At 41.8% G+C, this 13,680-nt stretch overlaps 1 protein-coding gene across 4 annotated transcripts in view; it reads left to right on the forward strand.

Moving 5' to 3' along the window:
• Positions 1 to 13,680, forward strand: part of elf1 (E74-like ETS transcription factor 1) — a 75,742-nt gene that overhangs the window by 49,705 nt on the left and 12,357 nt on the right. For all 4 annotated transcript variants that reach the window (XM_052074539.1, XM_052074556.1, XM_052074530.1 and 1 more), the window contains exon 2: positions 8,680 to 8,935. In XM_052074539.1, coding sequence (XP_051930499.1) covers positions 8,864 to 8,935 — 72 coding nt within the window. In that variant the 5' untranslated portion in view covers positions 8,680 to 8,863. The remainder of the gene's footprint in view (positions 1 to 8,679; positions 8,936 to 13,680) is intronic.

Genomic DNA, 13,680 nt, shown 5'->3' on the forward strand with positions numbered 1-13,680 from the left:
TCTTGTAAAAGCTATTTATGTGGCGTGATCGGGCACTCGTAAAGGAACAGATAGTCACGAATCTGGTTCAGTCATTGTGGCTTATCTTTTATTAACTTTGAAAAAGTATATCCCTTCAATCTTAAGAAGTAGGTTTTGCTTTGAGTTCTTACCTCTGCCGAGGAAGTACATTTTTGATTGTTTTTAGACATCATGCAATGGCGGCATGGTAGACATGTGCCGAGCCCGGGGGTCGGCAACTCGCGGCTAAAGAGCTGCATGCGGCTCTTCAGCGACATCTAATGGCTCCCTGGAGCTTTATAAAAAATGTTTGAAAATGGAAAAAGATTTTGATAGTAGGCTAATATAGCTCAGATATAGATACATGTTGCAGCTCCGAAAAAGGAGAGCTGTGGTGTTGGTTTTTTAAAACGTACACTTTATTTATGCTTTTAACAATCTCGACAAACACAGACACGTCTGCGTCCGACTCCGTGCCTTCTCTCTTCTCGTTCCACTCTCGTTCAAAGACAGCCTCAGAAAAACGGAAATCAATGACCACTTCATGACACTAAGAAAAGCGAAAATAATGCACCAAAACAAAAAAAATCAAGCGAGGAAATCAGAAAATAAATTTTATGGGGGCGTTTGTGAACACACAACAACGGAATAAATAACAAACAATTCTGAGACAGTCCAGTCTCCTACATACATACAGCATGTGTTTCCTTCATTGTAGTTTTATAAAAGGCTTCTTATTTTTTTGCGGCTCCAGACATATTTGTTTTTTTGTCCTATATGGCTCTTTCAACATTTTGGGTTGCCGACCCCTGGCCTAGCCCATCTACCTCACTATCCCGAATTTTTCACCCAGTAACCTCCCACATTCCAAAAACATGCATGTAGGGTATTTGAGGTCGACAAATTGTCGGTAGGTGTGAATATGTGTTTCAATAATTGTTGGTTTCTCCCTGCCTGCCTCATAGCGTCTAGCTACCCCACAACGCCAGTGAGTGTGTACAGAAAATGGATGGATGAATGGACATGAGGCTAAAATGTAACGAAAGATATTCTTGAGATAACCGTCTGTTTCATGTGAAGGCTTGTGATCTGGATTTGATGTAACGTCATGTTTTCATTCATGAGTTGAGTCATGCTTTGCTCAAGAGAGCACCGGAATTTTCCCTGACGCTTGTTACTTGTTGCATAGTGTGGTGACAAGTGAATATAAGCTGCCAAAAAAGAAAAAGAGCGGGGAATCGCTGTCCAAAGACCGATGATCTCCATCTCACGCTACCCACATTGGCTATCGCCGGGCTCCAGCAGTGAGCGTCATATCATTGAGTCATTTCCTTGACAGGAACTCGGCAGATCCTGCGAAAACAGCGCCTGTGCTGACAATGTTCAATAACATTTGGTGAAAAGCCCACATGATTTCTGCTGGCATACTTTAGGAAAGTTTTTTTTTTCCTTTCGTGGAAATGTTTTTCTGTGTTGATAGAGTGTCTGGGTGATGTATGGTATGACAGCCACATGCGTCAGTCAGTGTCTTTATAGGAGAACAATGAAAAAAAAAAAATCACATTGTTTGCTGTGTCCCATTGAAGCAGACTTCAGAATAAACTCAAAGGGAGTGTACTACCACAGTTTGGCCAAACCATTGAATTACTCTCAGTGTCAGCTTGGCAACTCATGCGATGAGCAATGCTTGACAGCGGCACCCCACTATTTTCGTGAGGACGAATAATAACACTAGAATAGCGACGACAGTGCATGTCGTTATTGTTAAGCATCCCAACGAACCAGTGATGTAACAATATATAATACTCGTGATAGTGCTGGAAAAGTCAAAATTATAGGGGTGTTCACACGGCAAGATTTGGTCCGGTGCTACGCCGGGGATGCCCCAATAGAGCGTTCACACGTGCGTAGCCCCGGAAAACAGCTTACACCGGACCAATTTTGATCCACCTCAGGGAGGTGCTTTAAAAATTTGCTCCGGAGCAAATGGTCGTTTGCGAAGCAGCACCGATGTAAATTTGCACGTGTGAACGCAACTGGGTTAAATTTGCTCCAGAGCAAATGCTTGTGAAGAGTTTACGTACGGCGAGAATGCATTGCTTTCGCGCACTGTCGGACTTCCGTCATGTGTTTGTTTAATAACGACACAAGACTTGGCTGGTAACATCTTTCCTTTTGTAGGAGACTGGACTGTCTCGGAGTTGTTTGTATAGTTTGTTCCTTTGTTGTGTGTTCACAACCCCCGCCCCCCATAGAATTTATTTTGTGATTTCCTCTCTTGACTTTCTGTTTGGCGCATTAAGTGTTTGCTTTTCTGAGTGTCATTAAAGTCATAGTTGATTTACATTTTCGGGGGCTGTCACTCTCGAGCAGAAGGCCCGGAGACCGAGAAGTCCACTAGTCGCTTGAGTTGTGTATATACAGTACGTTTTAAAATGAACCAACACGACAGCTTATTTGTTTTCTGTCGTTTTGCTCCACTGCAGAAACTGCCATGTGAACGCAAGTGGGGCTGCACCGACGCTGTGCACCGATGTACAAAATACATCGGTGCAGCGCCGGAGCAAATGTGTGCCGTGTGAACACCCCTAATGAGTGATCTGCTGCGATGCCTGCTTTATGAACAACTATAATTTCCAGTATGTATGTAATAATTGATTTACTGTTTCGTAGTTCTTGCTTTGACTCTTAAAACACTCAATGATGATGGAATAGTCAAGACAGTGATGGTATGTTGTGATGCCTCAGGAGGTTCCCCGGCGGTGTGTGATCTGCTGCAAACCTTTCTGAACAAACAACGGTGCAACAAATGCAAGGATATTACTCGCTGTGCTGTTCTGCAGGACCTCTAAAACAAATATTTATGCTGGAATTGTCAGTTTAAAGACTAACAATGCTATACTGGAATTGTTACAAGTAGATTTTCAAGAATTCTAATGAGCTGGATCAGATCAGGAGGTGTTTTGCATTTATTTCTGCAAAATCTGTGATTGCTGTATTGTCATAATTTGAGGGTCAGTCTTTGACATCATTGAGCAGATCGGCAAAATAAAACAATACAGCATATGCAATCTCGTTCACTCCATGCGCGTTCTGTGCTGCCATCGTCACTGGTTTCAATCGAAAAAATAAACAACATTGACACAGATATTTTCTAAATCAGTTTTCTTTTCGCACTGGAGACAGTGGTGCTATTCATTTTGCACCATATACTCCAGTGTTTCTGCGTTATATGCTATGTGCTATTTTTAGGGGGGCGGTGGGATTGTTAGTTACCACTAGCTACTACAACTTAGCATGAGTAGATATACATCTATACACACACACACACACACACACACACACACACACACACACACACACACACACACACACACACACACACACACACACTCAAAAATCATCGCTTTTTTTCCCTTGTAACGTGAGCTGAAAGTGGCTGATAAGTCAAGATTTGCCTGCCTCGGTTGTTCAGTCTCGCATCCCACAATGTTTGCACTCGCCACATGAAGAGTGAGTCACTGCACAGTCATTCTACTGTCTTAAATTGCCTCCTTTCATGGTCAACAATGAGCTCAGCAGAGGAGAATAAAGCAAAAAAAAAGTGTGTGTGTGTGTGTGTGTGTGTGTGTGTATGGCCTTCTGGGAACGCTCCATTTGTTCACTTGACTCTAATTGGTTGTTATTGCAACTGGCAACAACAGTTGTCACGCTGTTCAGGGTGGAGCTGTGTGTTGCGTATGCCGCCGGACTCCACATCACAGCTCCCTAAAAAGTCAGAGAAACAATTGATTCACCCCAAACCAAACTGCTCACTTTTCTAGATTAACATTAGTGTCAAACAGATAGGAACAATTTCTACGATGGCCAGTTGTTTGCGTCCGTTAAATCAGCGCTGCGTTTAATTAAATTTGCTGCAGGCTATCAGTCCTGTGTGCCTATCTGTTATGGGAAGTTTACACCACCAGCAGCTGATGAGATTTAGGTCTATTTATACCACTGCAACAACTGATAATGTTGACTAAAGAAACTGCCAATCAAGAGTCATTACAAACGAGGCAAACTGAATCAATGTTCCTTGTCCCTTTACGGTACTGTATATGGAACACATTGGACTTGTGGACTTGTGAGCCTAAGGCTGGACTAATGGACACTAATTAGGTTGCATGGCCCTGGCATCGGGCCTCCAAAATCATCACTTTTAAGAGTGCACAATAAATAAATAAAACAAACAGCATGTTTGTTCAAACATTAACACGGCGTCATCAAAGAGAGCAAGCCATTTTCAAGGCTTTTGATTGGTCAATCTTTTCTAAAAAGAGGTTCCACTCATCTGAAACAATGAAAAAGAAAGTTGCAGCAAATACAAACACATTTTTTGACATTTACTGCGGTTTGTCATGTAGAGTGGAACCCCCTAGAAAAGAGGATGGCAGATGAGTTTAAACATTTGAATAAAAAAAGAAAATAAATAAATACTCCTCGAATCCCTCAGTTTAGCACCGATCATACCGATAATGGCGGGCATCTTTTTCTGCTATGCTCTGACTAGGATAAGTCATCAAATGACCTATTGTTGTGAAGCCATGAAGTCAAATTAAAAACAAATAATTAAAAATGACATTTTCCCAATATACAAAGTGCAACACCAGCTTTTTTTAGCTTTACAAATAACAAACCGAATATTATATAAAACCCCTTGGAAAAATAAATATACAGTAATCCCTCGTTTATCGCGGAGGTTACGTTCCAAAAAGTACCAGTGACACAGTAGGTGAAATCCGTGAAGTAGTGAGCTTTATTTTTTTAGAGTTATTATACAATACTGAACTATGTATACAATGAAACCAAAGACCAAAACCTGTTTTCAGGCCCAATCACTGAAAAACAAACAAACAAACAAACAAACAAACAAACAAACAAATAAACAAACAAATGTTTTCAACAAATCGCTATAATCGTTTTTGGAAATACTGTACTGTTAAAAAATATTGCTTGAGCATGTCCTCAGGTGCCTTTGCCGGTGCAGAACCTTTTGTCGACATTGTGGGGTATGTATGGACAAAGACAAAGTGCGGAGACTGATCACGTTGATCGGTGCCTTAGCCAATCAGGATGCAGAACGCAATTCACCGTTTAAAAGCATTAAAAAACATAAGAAACAGCGAAGCCACAGAAGGTGAACCGCGTTGTAGCGAGGGTTCACTGTATCAAAAAATTTCAGCCAAATAATGAATCTTTTAAATAAAACAGCACAAATAACAATCAAGAAGCCTAATAAAATTGTTTTTAAAAATAGCACAAATAATAACAATGTCTTTATTTAAGTGAGTATATAAATTCACCTTTTAATTTAAATACAAATAAACAACATCAAATAAATAAAATAATTCATATAAATAATCCATTAATCGGATGAATAAAACAGAGTATACGTTCAAATAATTAAGAATCCTAATAATAAAATAAATGAATGAATGAACAATAAAAATATATTGAAATCCTAGAGGAAGACTAAAACTGTATTTAAAAAATCTTATTAGAAAAATCAAACATTATGTAATGAAATATAAATATTCCAGTTGCACCATCATTTCCAAATGTCAGCTGTACTTTGTTGCTTCTTGACAGGTGCCATCCGTCCACAAAGTTTGATCCAAATGGCTTGTCATGTAATGCTGCAAACAAACAGAAACCCATCCAAATCCCCTGCCTGCTTACTGCGCTGCATGAACAATCAATTTATTCAATCAGCCACCTGTTCATCGATTAAGGGACATGGCATCTGCCTGTCATTAGGTTTTGAGCAACATCATTTAGAGTTTGTGTTCAGCTGGGTCCACATTCCAGATGACATGCTCGGACGGTTCTGTGTCATCTGCTTCTGTAATCACGCTTCTAAAACCCTCGGGTCCCACCACCCTATTGACTTAGTGAGCTATTATGTGTTGACGAACATCCTGGCGCGACTCCTGCCTTTGGCCTCCTCCCCCTTTTCCTCGTCTCTTCATGACAAGGCAGTTTGGCCTCTTCGTCAGGACACGGCAGCTGTTGTCATGCGCGCTGGGTAATGCGCAGCCTGCCTCTTGCTAATGGATTCCTCTCCCTGAGTGAGCGCCATGCCAACGGGGCCGTCCGTATCAATGCTGGGATGTCAAACACACGCAGACTCAAGGAATGCTGTTTGAGAAATACTGTCTGTAACTCAGATTTACACCTTCATTTTGTTTATGTTTATTACAAACATGCTGGGTGAGACGAGCCTGATTCTCAAAAATATGCCTGTCAAAGAGCAGCTGGACAGCAGAACTTGTACTTTCACCATCAAAATTAGCTTTATGACCAGCCTTTATTTATTTATTTTTATTTGCACGGAAATTACTCTACATTTTTGGTCCGAATCAACAGAATTAATATTTATTATAAACAGAATGGCAGTCAGGACAAGCTGTACAGCAGAATTTCAGGCGAACATTTCTCTTGCACATTTGGGATCAATATTAACAAAGCGATTCTGTGTTTTTAAAAATAATGAGCCTGACTGACAAGAAATAAGCCAACTGCTTGCTGGGTGTGTTTTTACAGACAAAACTAAATGTTTTCAAATTCAACTTACGTGTCGTCTTTTGCCGTGCTTATTTCTCTTGCTTCACCCCCTTTTACTGATCCATCGAAACATCAAGTAACCAGACTAAGATACGGTCATGGCAAAGCTCCAGATGACATGCATATTTGTCAGCGCAGACAACAAGAGGCCTTCCTTTTATCACTGCTACTTCTCTACATCCCCACTCCAGTCACCCTCCCCATCCTCATATAACTACTCTTGTCTGCATGCCTGTTGCCCATTTCCACCCCCCCTCTTGTGTGACTCCACCTTGAACGTGCAGTGTTCACAAAGACAGTTCAAAGCAAATATTCCCCACCCTGCAGCGGCGGGAAAAGCCAGGGGTGTGTGTGTGTGCGTGCGTGCGTGTGTGTGCGCATGCGAGTATGCTTGGCCCTGGGCTCTCTTAATTTTTCAACCCACTCCCATGCCCCTGCACTGAAACCTGCCTGTGGGTATCAGCCTCTTTGGCACCCTCCTGCAAACATACCACTTATACCCCCCAACCGCTCATGCAAACTTACTCCTTATAACGCACACCCCCATCCCCCCCCCCAACTACTCCAGTACCAGCCCAAGGGTATCCAACGCAGCATCTCAAGGATTACCATTGACCCTGGTGTTTGTGTGTGGAGAGGCTTGATTCATGCCTCATGCAGATCATGCGATGAAAACATGCTGTCCATGAGCGAGCTTCAACTGAAAGAGAGTACGGTATTGTTAGTTACAAAGAAAAAAAAACATTTTCAGGCAGATGTTTGTATTAACAGTCTACTTTGGTTTGACCAAAAGGAAAAACCTTGTCAAGCTCCAGCTGTATAGCAGAACTTTTCTTTTGCCATCGTTCTACACAGATGATAGCACATTTTGGGGCAACATTGGCAAAGTCACAATGGATTTTTAACATTGAGAGCCTTCAAGACTGGCTGTTGATCAAGCCAAATTATAAATAAATAAATTTGAAAATAGAGCGTAGGACCCCCCCCCCCCCCCCCCCCCCCCCACTGAATATTACACTGTGGTCAACTTTTACAAAAACAAAGCAGCTTTTCAGTCATGGCATAGTGGTACAACGAAAATTACTGAAAGCCCCTCCTTTCCCCAGCATAATAATTTTTATGCATCTTATTTCACATTTTGATAAAACAAAATCAATCCTAAATTTCAGACCGTTTTGACTTGCTATCCAGTAGAACCCCATCTTGTTTATTTTTTCCAACATAACGGCCCCATTTTCATGTAGATTTGTCCACATTTTTGGTGAATGTCAGCATGTATTCTGATTTTTAAAAGAACAAGAATATGAATACCCCTCAATGATCAGGTATATTACCAACAAACACACACACATGTTTTTTGGGTGTGAATTATCATATGCATTATCTTTTTAAAAGTCAAGTGTCAAAAAAAAACCTAAAAACAGCCGCACCGGGGGAACTGCAGCCTCACCTCCTTTTGTCGCTATTGCACTCAGCACGTCGCACTTAGTTTGTGCCATTCAGTTCCTCTATCATATACTGTTTATGTTCCCATCAAATTCCAACTTCAGAGTTGGAAGCACTTTTTTCACCAGCTGTGGCTTTTCCATAGAGTCCTACATTTCCTCAATTTGTGGTCAAAACCAAGCCAATGAATCCTGTTTTATACAGTGTAACTTTGTCTTTAGCCAGCAAAGCACTTCTTTTGCCAGTTTTGTGCCCCAATTCCTACACAGATTATAACTTGACACTATAACAAGCTGCATTAACATGCTTGTGGTTTGCAAAGGTGCTCAACGGTTTCCTTCTACTATTACCACTACACTTAACAATCAAAATACACAATTTTTTGTCTTCATGAAGGCAGATGGAACGCTCGGATTTTTATTTGTGACCGCAGAAGAAGGTCAGAGGAAGGTCAAATTAGTCATAAAATTATCGCTGTGTATTTGTATGAACGTAGATATCAGAACTAATCTGTCCACATCTCTTTCAGAGTGAGTGTAATATCAATGGTGATTCGAAAGATAAACTTACAAGCTGTCTGTCGACAGATGCCACGGTCTCATCCTGTCTTTTTGTCTGGTCTTCCAGGTGTAGATGCTTCAGGTGGATCCCGAGCAGGACCAGGCTGCTTCCAGCAGGGCCAGCCCGATCCTTTGAATCTCACCTTGTGATCTCGAAAGAGACAGCCTGACATTTTGCTTTCTGAAAGTCCGCTTTGGGCCTCTGTAAGGGGCGCTATCCGTGCTGAGAAAGCGCCAGAGTGGCCACCGCCATGACCACCGCTGTGCAGCCCAATGAACTGGTTTTTGAATTTGCCAGTAACGGGATGGATGAAATCAACCAGGTATGCTCCTTGCACTGCTTGATTCGTTTGAGTGATTAATCAGGTTGTGGTGGTTTGATTGTTGTGATGGGCGAAAAAACTTCTGCAGTTTTGATTGTTATATCAGACAGACAGGATTCGACAATGACCACAAAAATGATCTTTAGAGCAGGGCGCCATACGGGCCAAGCTATGAAACTAGGAATTCCACTTTGTTGTTGTTTCGTTGTCGGTACTCACTTTGTAATGGGCATTACTTTACTGCTCGAGTCTTAGTTAGCTTTTTTCTGCCAAGTCCGACGTCTGTGGGTGCCACTGTGCAGCATTTTGTAGAAGCAGACTCTTCACTTGTCATGTGAGTGACTGGCAACCAGTCACTAAACTATTACATGATGATGTGATGTGGCCCAGAAAGACATAGTTTTACACTTGAATGCTTACAAAATGAGGCTTATGATTTGCCTCAAAACACAGGACCTGGATATGTTGTGACAGAAAAGCTTTGTTTGACACATTTGACGCGTCTAGGTTTGTTCATGCTCTTATATTGCGTGTTATTCTTAAGTGCACTTAAATCTAGCTGGTCGTTTACTGCTGTCCATTTTTATTCTATTTCGCAGAGACACAGAGTCCTAGTCGAAACTTTTTGAGGTGACCTGGAGGCCCTTGTTTGCACTGACACGCTGCTTGTTGATATATATGAGACATGTCCTGGCAGGGCAAGCAAAACTTAAAACAGCATGGCCACTGGGAAGCTGTCAGAGCGTCTCGAGAAGTAGGAGGCGGTGACATGGAAAGTCTGACAAACCTGTAGTGGGGTTAGAGTGCATGGGAGGAAAAGCAGGGAGTCGGCGGCTGCTTAGCGCAAAATATGTTTATGGCACAAAGGGTTTTACTTGTGCGCCTGGATGCAGTATGCATCTCTCCAACGGCCGGCCCACGTCAACAGTTGTCTGGTTGTCGCCACGCCCACGCCTCGATCCAGTGGAGCAGGCTCCTGGGTAGAGCGGTGTGCTGTTAACTGCATCGGGTGCGTGGATCCAGAATGACGGGTTGTCACTGGATCCCCAATCAGCATTTGTTCAGGCCCAACCTGACCGACCGGTTCCGAGTAGCTGGTGTGATCCTACCGTGAGATCTCGCATTGTTCCCCTGGCTTTGTTTCTGGCTGCACCCACCCTATTGAACAAACTTTATCCATTACCTCAGCCCCTGCAATAACAACCCTTTTACTTTCAAGTATCTGCGACTCTTAACAATTAGCGCCACCGTTGCTGGTCGATGGTCAAAGGTGAATCAAGAAATAACATTCTAATGCCACGTGCCATCTTACATAGTATGGTTGAAGATCTGCTATACTACCAATACTGTTATTATTGCTACTATTATTTTATATTCTTGGAAGCTCATGCAAGACCTCGTTGGGTGTTCCAGTAGACCAAGACGAGACATTAGACTAGCTAAAAGCAGGTCTAAGTTGGGGCGCAGGTTGTGTCACGCAATTTAGGTAGATTTGATCAAAGTGCAGTCAGACAGATTCTGTACTCCACTTTGTTTGCATAAAACCCTCTGAATCAGTGTAGAAATCAATTCATTGGATGAATTCTTCTTCTTTTCTTATTATTAACTCAGTAATACACAGATGCACAATAGGAGATGGAAGCCTGTCTCCTATTTCACAGTGACCAACTTTGCATCCTCCATAAGTGGAGTTGCAGTTCCTTATAAACACATTTGATGTGTACCGATCACCAGCATGGACTCCTGCAAGTCTGGTGTGCTTCTGCCATGTACACCACGCGCCTCTTATGCTGAATTTAAAGGGAATAAGAGGACCTGCTTCGACTGGCCGGGAATCAACTTGTCTGTGTTCACTTCCACAATGGTGCCAACCACTCTTTGGTTAGACCACTCTTTGTGCTAGACTTGCACTGGCCATGAAAATAGGGCCCAGGATTTTGGAATTGGAAGTATGGCATTCAGTGCCCCCTTTGCCAGGCATGCAGAGCAGGTTTGGTGCACCGTCAGAATCGCCTGTCGTGATATACTGTAGCAGGGCATTTAAGTAAGACTGCTTACACTGCATTGTCTCTTCAATGTGGTTTTCTTTTTCTTGAAAGCTGTCAGCTCTTCTTCCGTGTCATTGTTTTGCCTTTTCAGGAAGAGCTCTCAATTTTTTTTTCTCATTTTTGCTACCTTGTGGGCCTACTTTTTCATTACTGTAACAGAGCTGTTGCAAGATTTACAGAGGTCCACAAAGAGGTCTAACTTGTTGCAGAGTCTGATCTTAAATAGAACATTTTTCATTTAAACTCTCAGCAGGCCGGTACCAGTACACGGGCCAGTGATGGAGGACCACTGCACAGTATCTCACTGAGAGCTGTTTCTAATATTTTGATCCTACTTACTTTGTGCGGACAGTGTCACGTTTTCACAGATAAAAATGAAGAAATGCAGCACAATGCAATAATCGCATATCAACAAAGAGGAAATAACCTTTCAAATTTGAGCCTACTCAGTAAAGCAGAAGTAGTACACTTAGACATGAAAATGTATGTTTGTATTCATGGCACATTAATATGCTGTGAGAATGTGGGAAAATGACCAGTTTAACCCAGTCAAACCCAAAATGATACAAATAATACTTTGTTTCTGTCTTCGCCAGTGACACGTAGTGGGAGACAGAAAAATTCAATCTTCTGGTACTGCTAAGACAAATTCTCCTTATTTAAGTGTACTACGTACTTAAGAATTTGATGTGGTCGTGTGCCATGAGATTTTTCTAGTTAAAATATGTGCCTTGACTCAGTAAATGTTGGGAAACACTGCTAGTGTATCATCACAACATCTGCAGAGACAGCATGCTCTGTCAGCAAAGTGCGCCCATTCGTTGAGTAAGGAGGAGTTGCTGTTTGGGGGCGTTGAATCGCCCAGTAGCCAAAATGTCTGCACAACACACTTGACTTTTTCAAGGACGCCGACAGGCTCGCTTGTTTGCCGTGCCATCTTGCAACATATGATAGTATCAGACGGTGATTAATGGGAAACTTTGCTACTGATAATTTTTGTAGTCAAAGCAAACATTCTTCTGCGCACATGACACAATGTGTGTTTGTTGTCGCTCATCACGCTGCAGAATTCACAAACGTTGGCCCGCGTGTGAACGTGGAGCATCGGCCGGCAAACAATGTCGCTAAATAACGAGCTGCTCTGTGAGCAGGGCTGGTTAAAGTGTAGCCAAAAGTGGCTAATCAGCCCAGCCCTCCCCCAAAAGGCCTGAACACCTGGTATGCCCCAGAGGTTCACGCCAACAATGGATACTTGTCTCAAAGCACAGAAAAGCCATTATTCCTCTCTGACTGCACCCGTGCCGTCCTTTCGCACTTTTAATGAAGCGCAGGACTGCGAGCATATATTCCCAATGTACGTGCTGCACTGATGCAATTGCCTCTACCTCACCACATTATACACTCATTCAGACAAATCCTGATACTATATTAGAAGAAGGAAACATGTTTTGTTTTGTACATTTGACCGGAAGTCTTTAATACACATGCTTGTTTGTGACGTGAAAAAAAATCTAAACACTCAGAATTGAGGATGATGATGATGGCTTGAGGTGAGGGAATTTTTCAACAGTGCTGCTGCAACCAGAGTAATCTTGATGTGTACTCTGCTGTCATCTAGTGGAGTGGTGACGTGACTGCATTGACTTAAAACACCCACAACACCCCAGTGACAAAGACAGGAAACCCCACACATTCATTGGGTACACAAAACAAGCGCTGTAAGAAAATACGTTTCTTGACAATCATTTAGGAGTAGCCTATAATTTCATGTTACTTTTTAGATAGACTATTTTACTTAAAAAAACATCTGTTATTATTATTGACAAATTCAAACAAATGTATTTACAGTATATATGTCAACTCTTGTTAAACATGTATGATTGTCGCTGTTGCAGTAGAAATACAGTGAATTAGTTGTATGGGTACCCACAACGGCTCCTCTCTGTTGAAAGAAAAGAAATTTCATCCGTGCTGTATGTTGCACATAGAGCATATTTGACAATAAAGTTGACTTGACTTGACTTAACTTGTTTCCAACATTTGGACCATCACAAAGGTTATCAATACGTTAGAAATGCGTTGTTGTCTGCTGTCTGTTTAAGAGGGAGGAAATTTCATCTTCACATTTGATAATAACGCTGTACTTGACTTGACTTGTCTGACAGTGCACACATGTTGGATTAATCAGTCGGTGTGAGTAAAAAAAAAAAGCATGATAATGCGTTAATTAATGGTAGGATTTAGATGGTACAGGACTACCTACTGTATTGGCGAGTGAATAAACATGGAATTAACATCATTTGAACAATTTCAACCATAATATTATAAGTGGCGTGCTGATAATAGGATTTTACACTAAGATAATCAACACTAAAGCAACGTGTAAAAATAAAAGATTCCCCACAGGAAAGTTTCCCAAAGCGCCTTTTTGTGTAAAATTCCCCAATTACAGCATCCACATTGACTGGTTTCATTTGATTTTCCAGCCTCTGTATGGGTGAAGTAGGCTCACTTTTGCAGCCTGTCTTCTTTGGGTGGCTCCCTACGGACTACTGCAATGCCTCCAAAATGAGCTTCTCTCCTCCGTTGCTACCCATTAGCCCAAATTGCATATGGTGCTGGCTTGATTTTATACGGCTGTAAAAATACGAGCCAGCAAATCAAGTTGTGATATTAATCTACAAGGGCTTTTTATGT

This window comes from Hippocampus zosterae, chromosome 1 (assembly GCF_025434085.1).
Source record: "Hippocampus zosterae strain Florida chromosome 1, ASM2543408v3, whole genome shotgun sequence".
NCBI classification, from domain to species: Eukaryota; Metazoa; Chordata; class Actinopteri; order Syngnathiformes; family Syngnathidae; genus Hippocampus; species Hippocampus zosterae.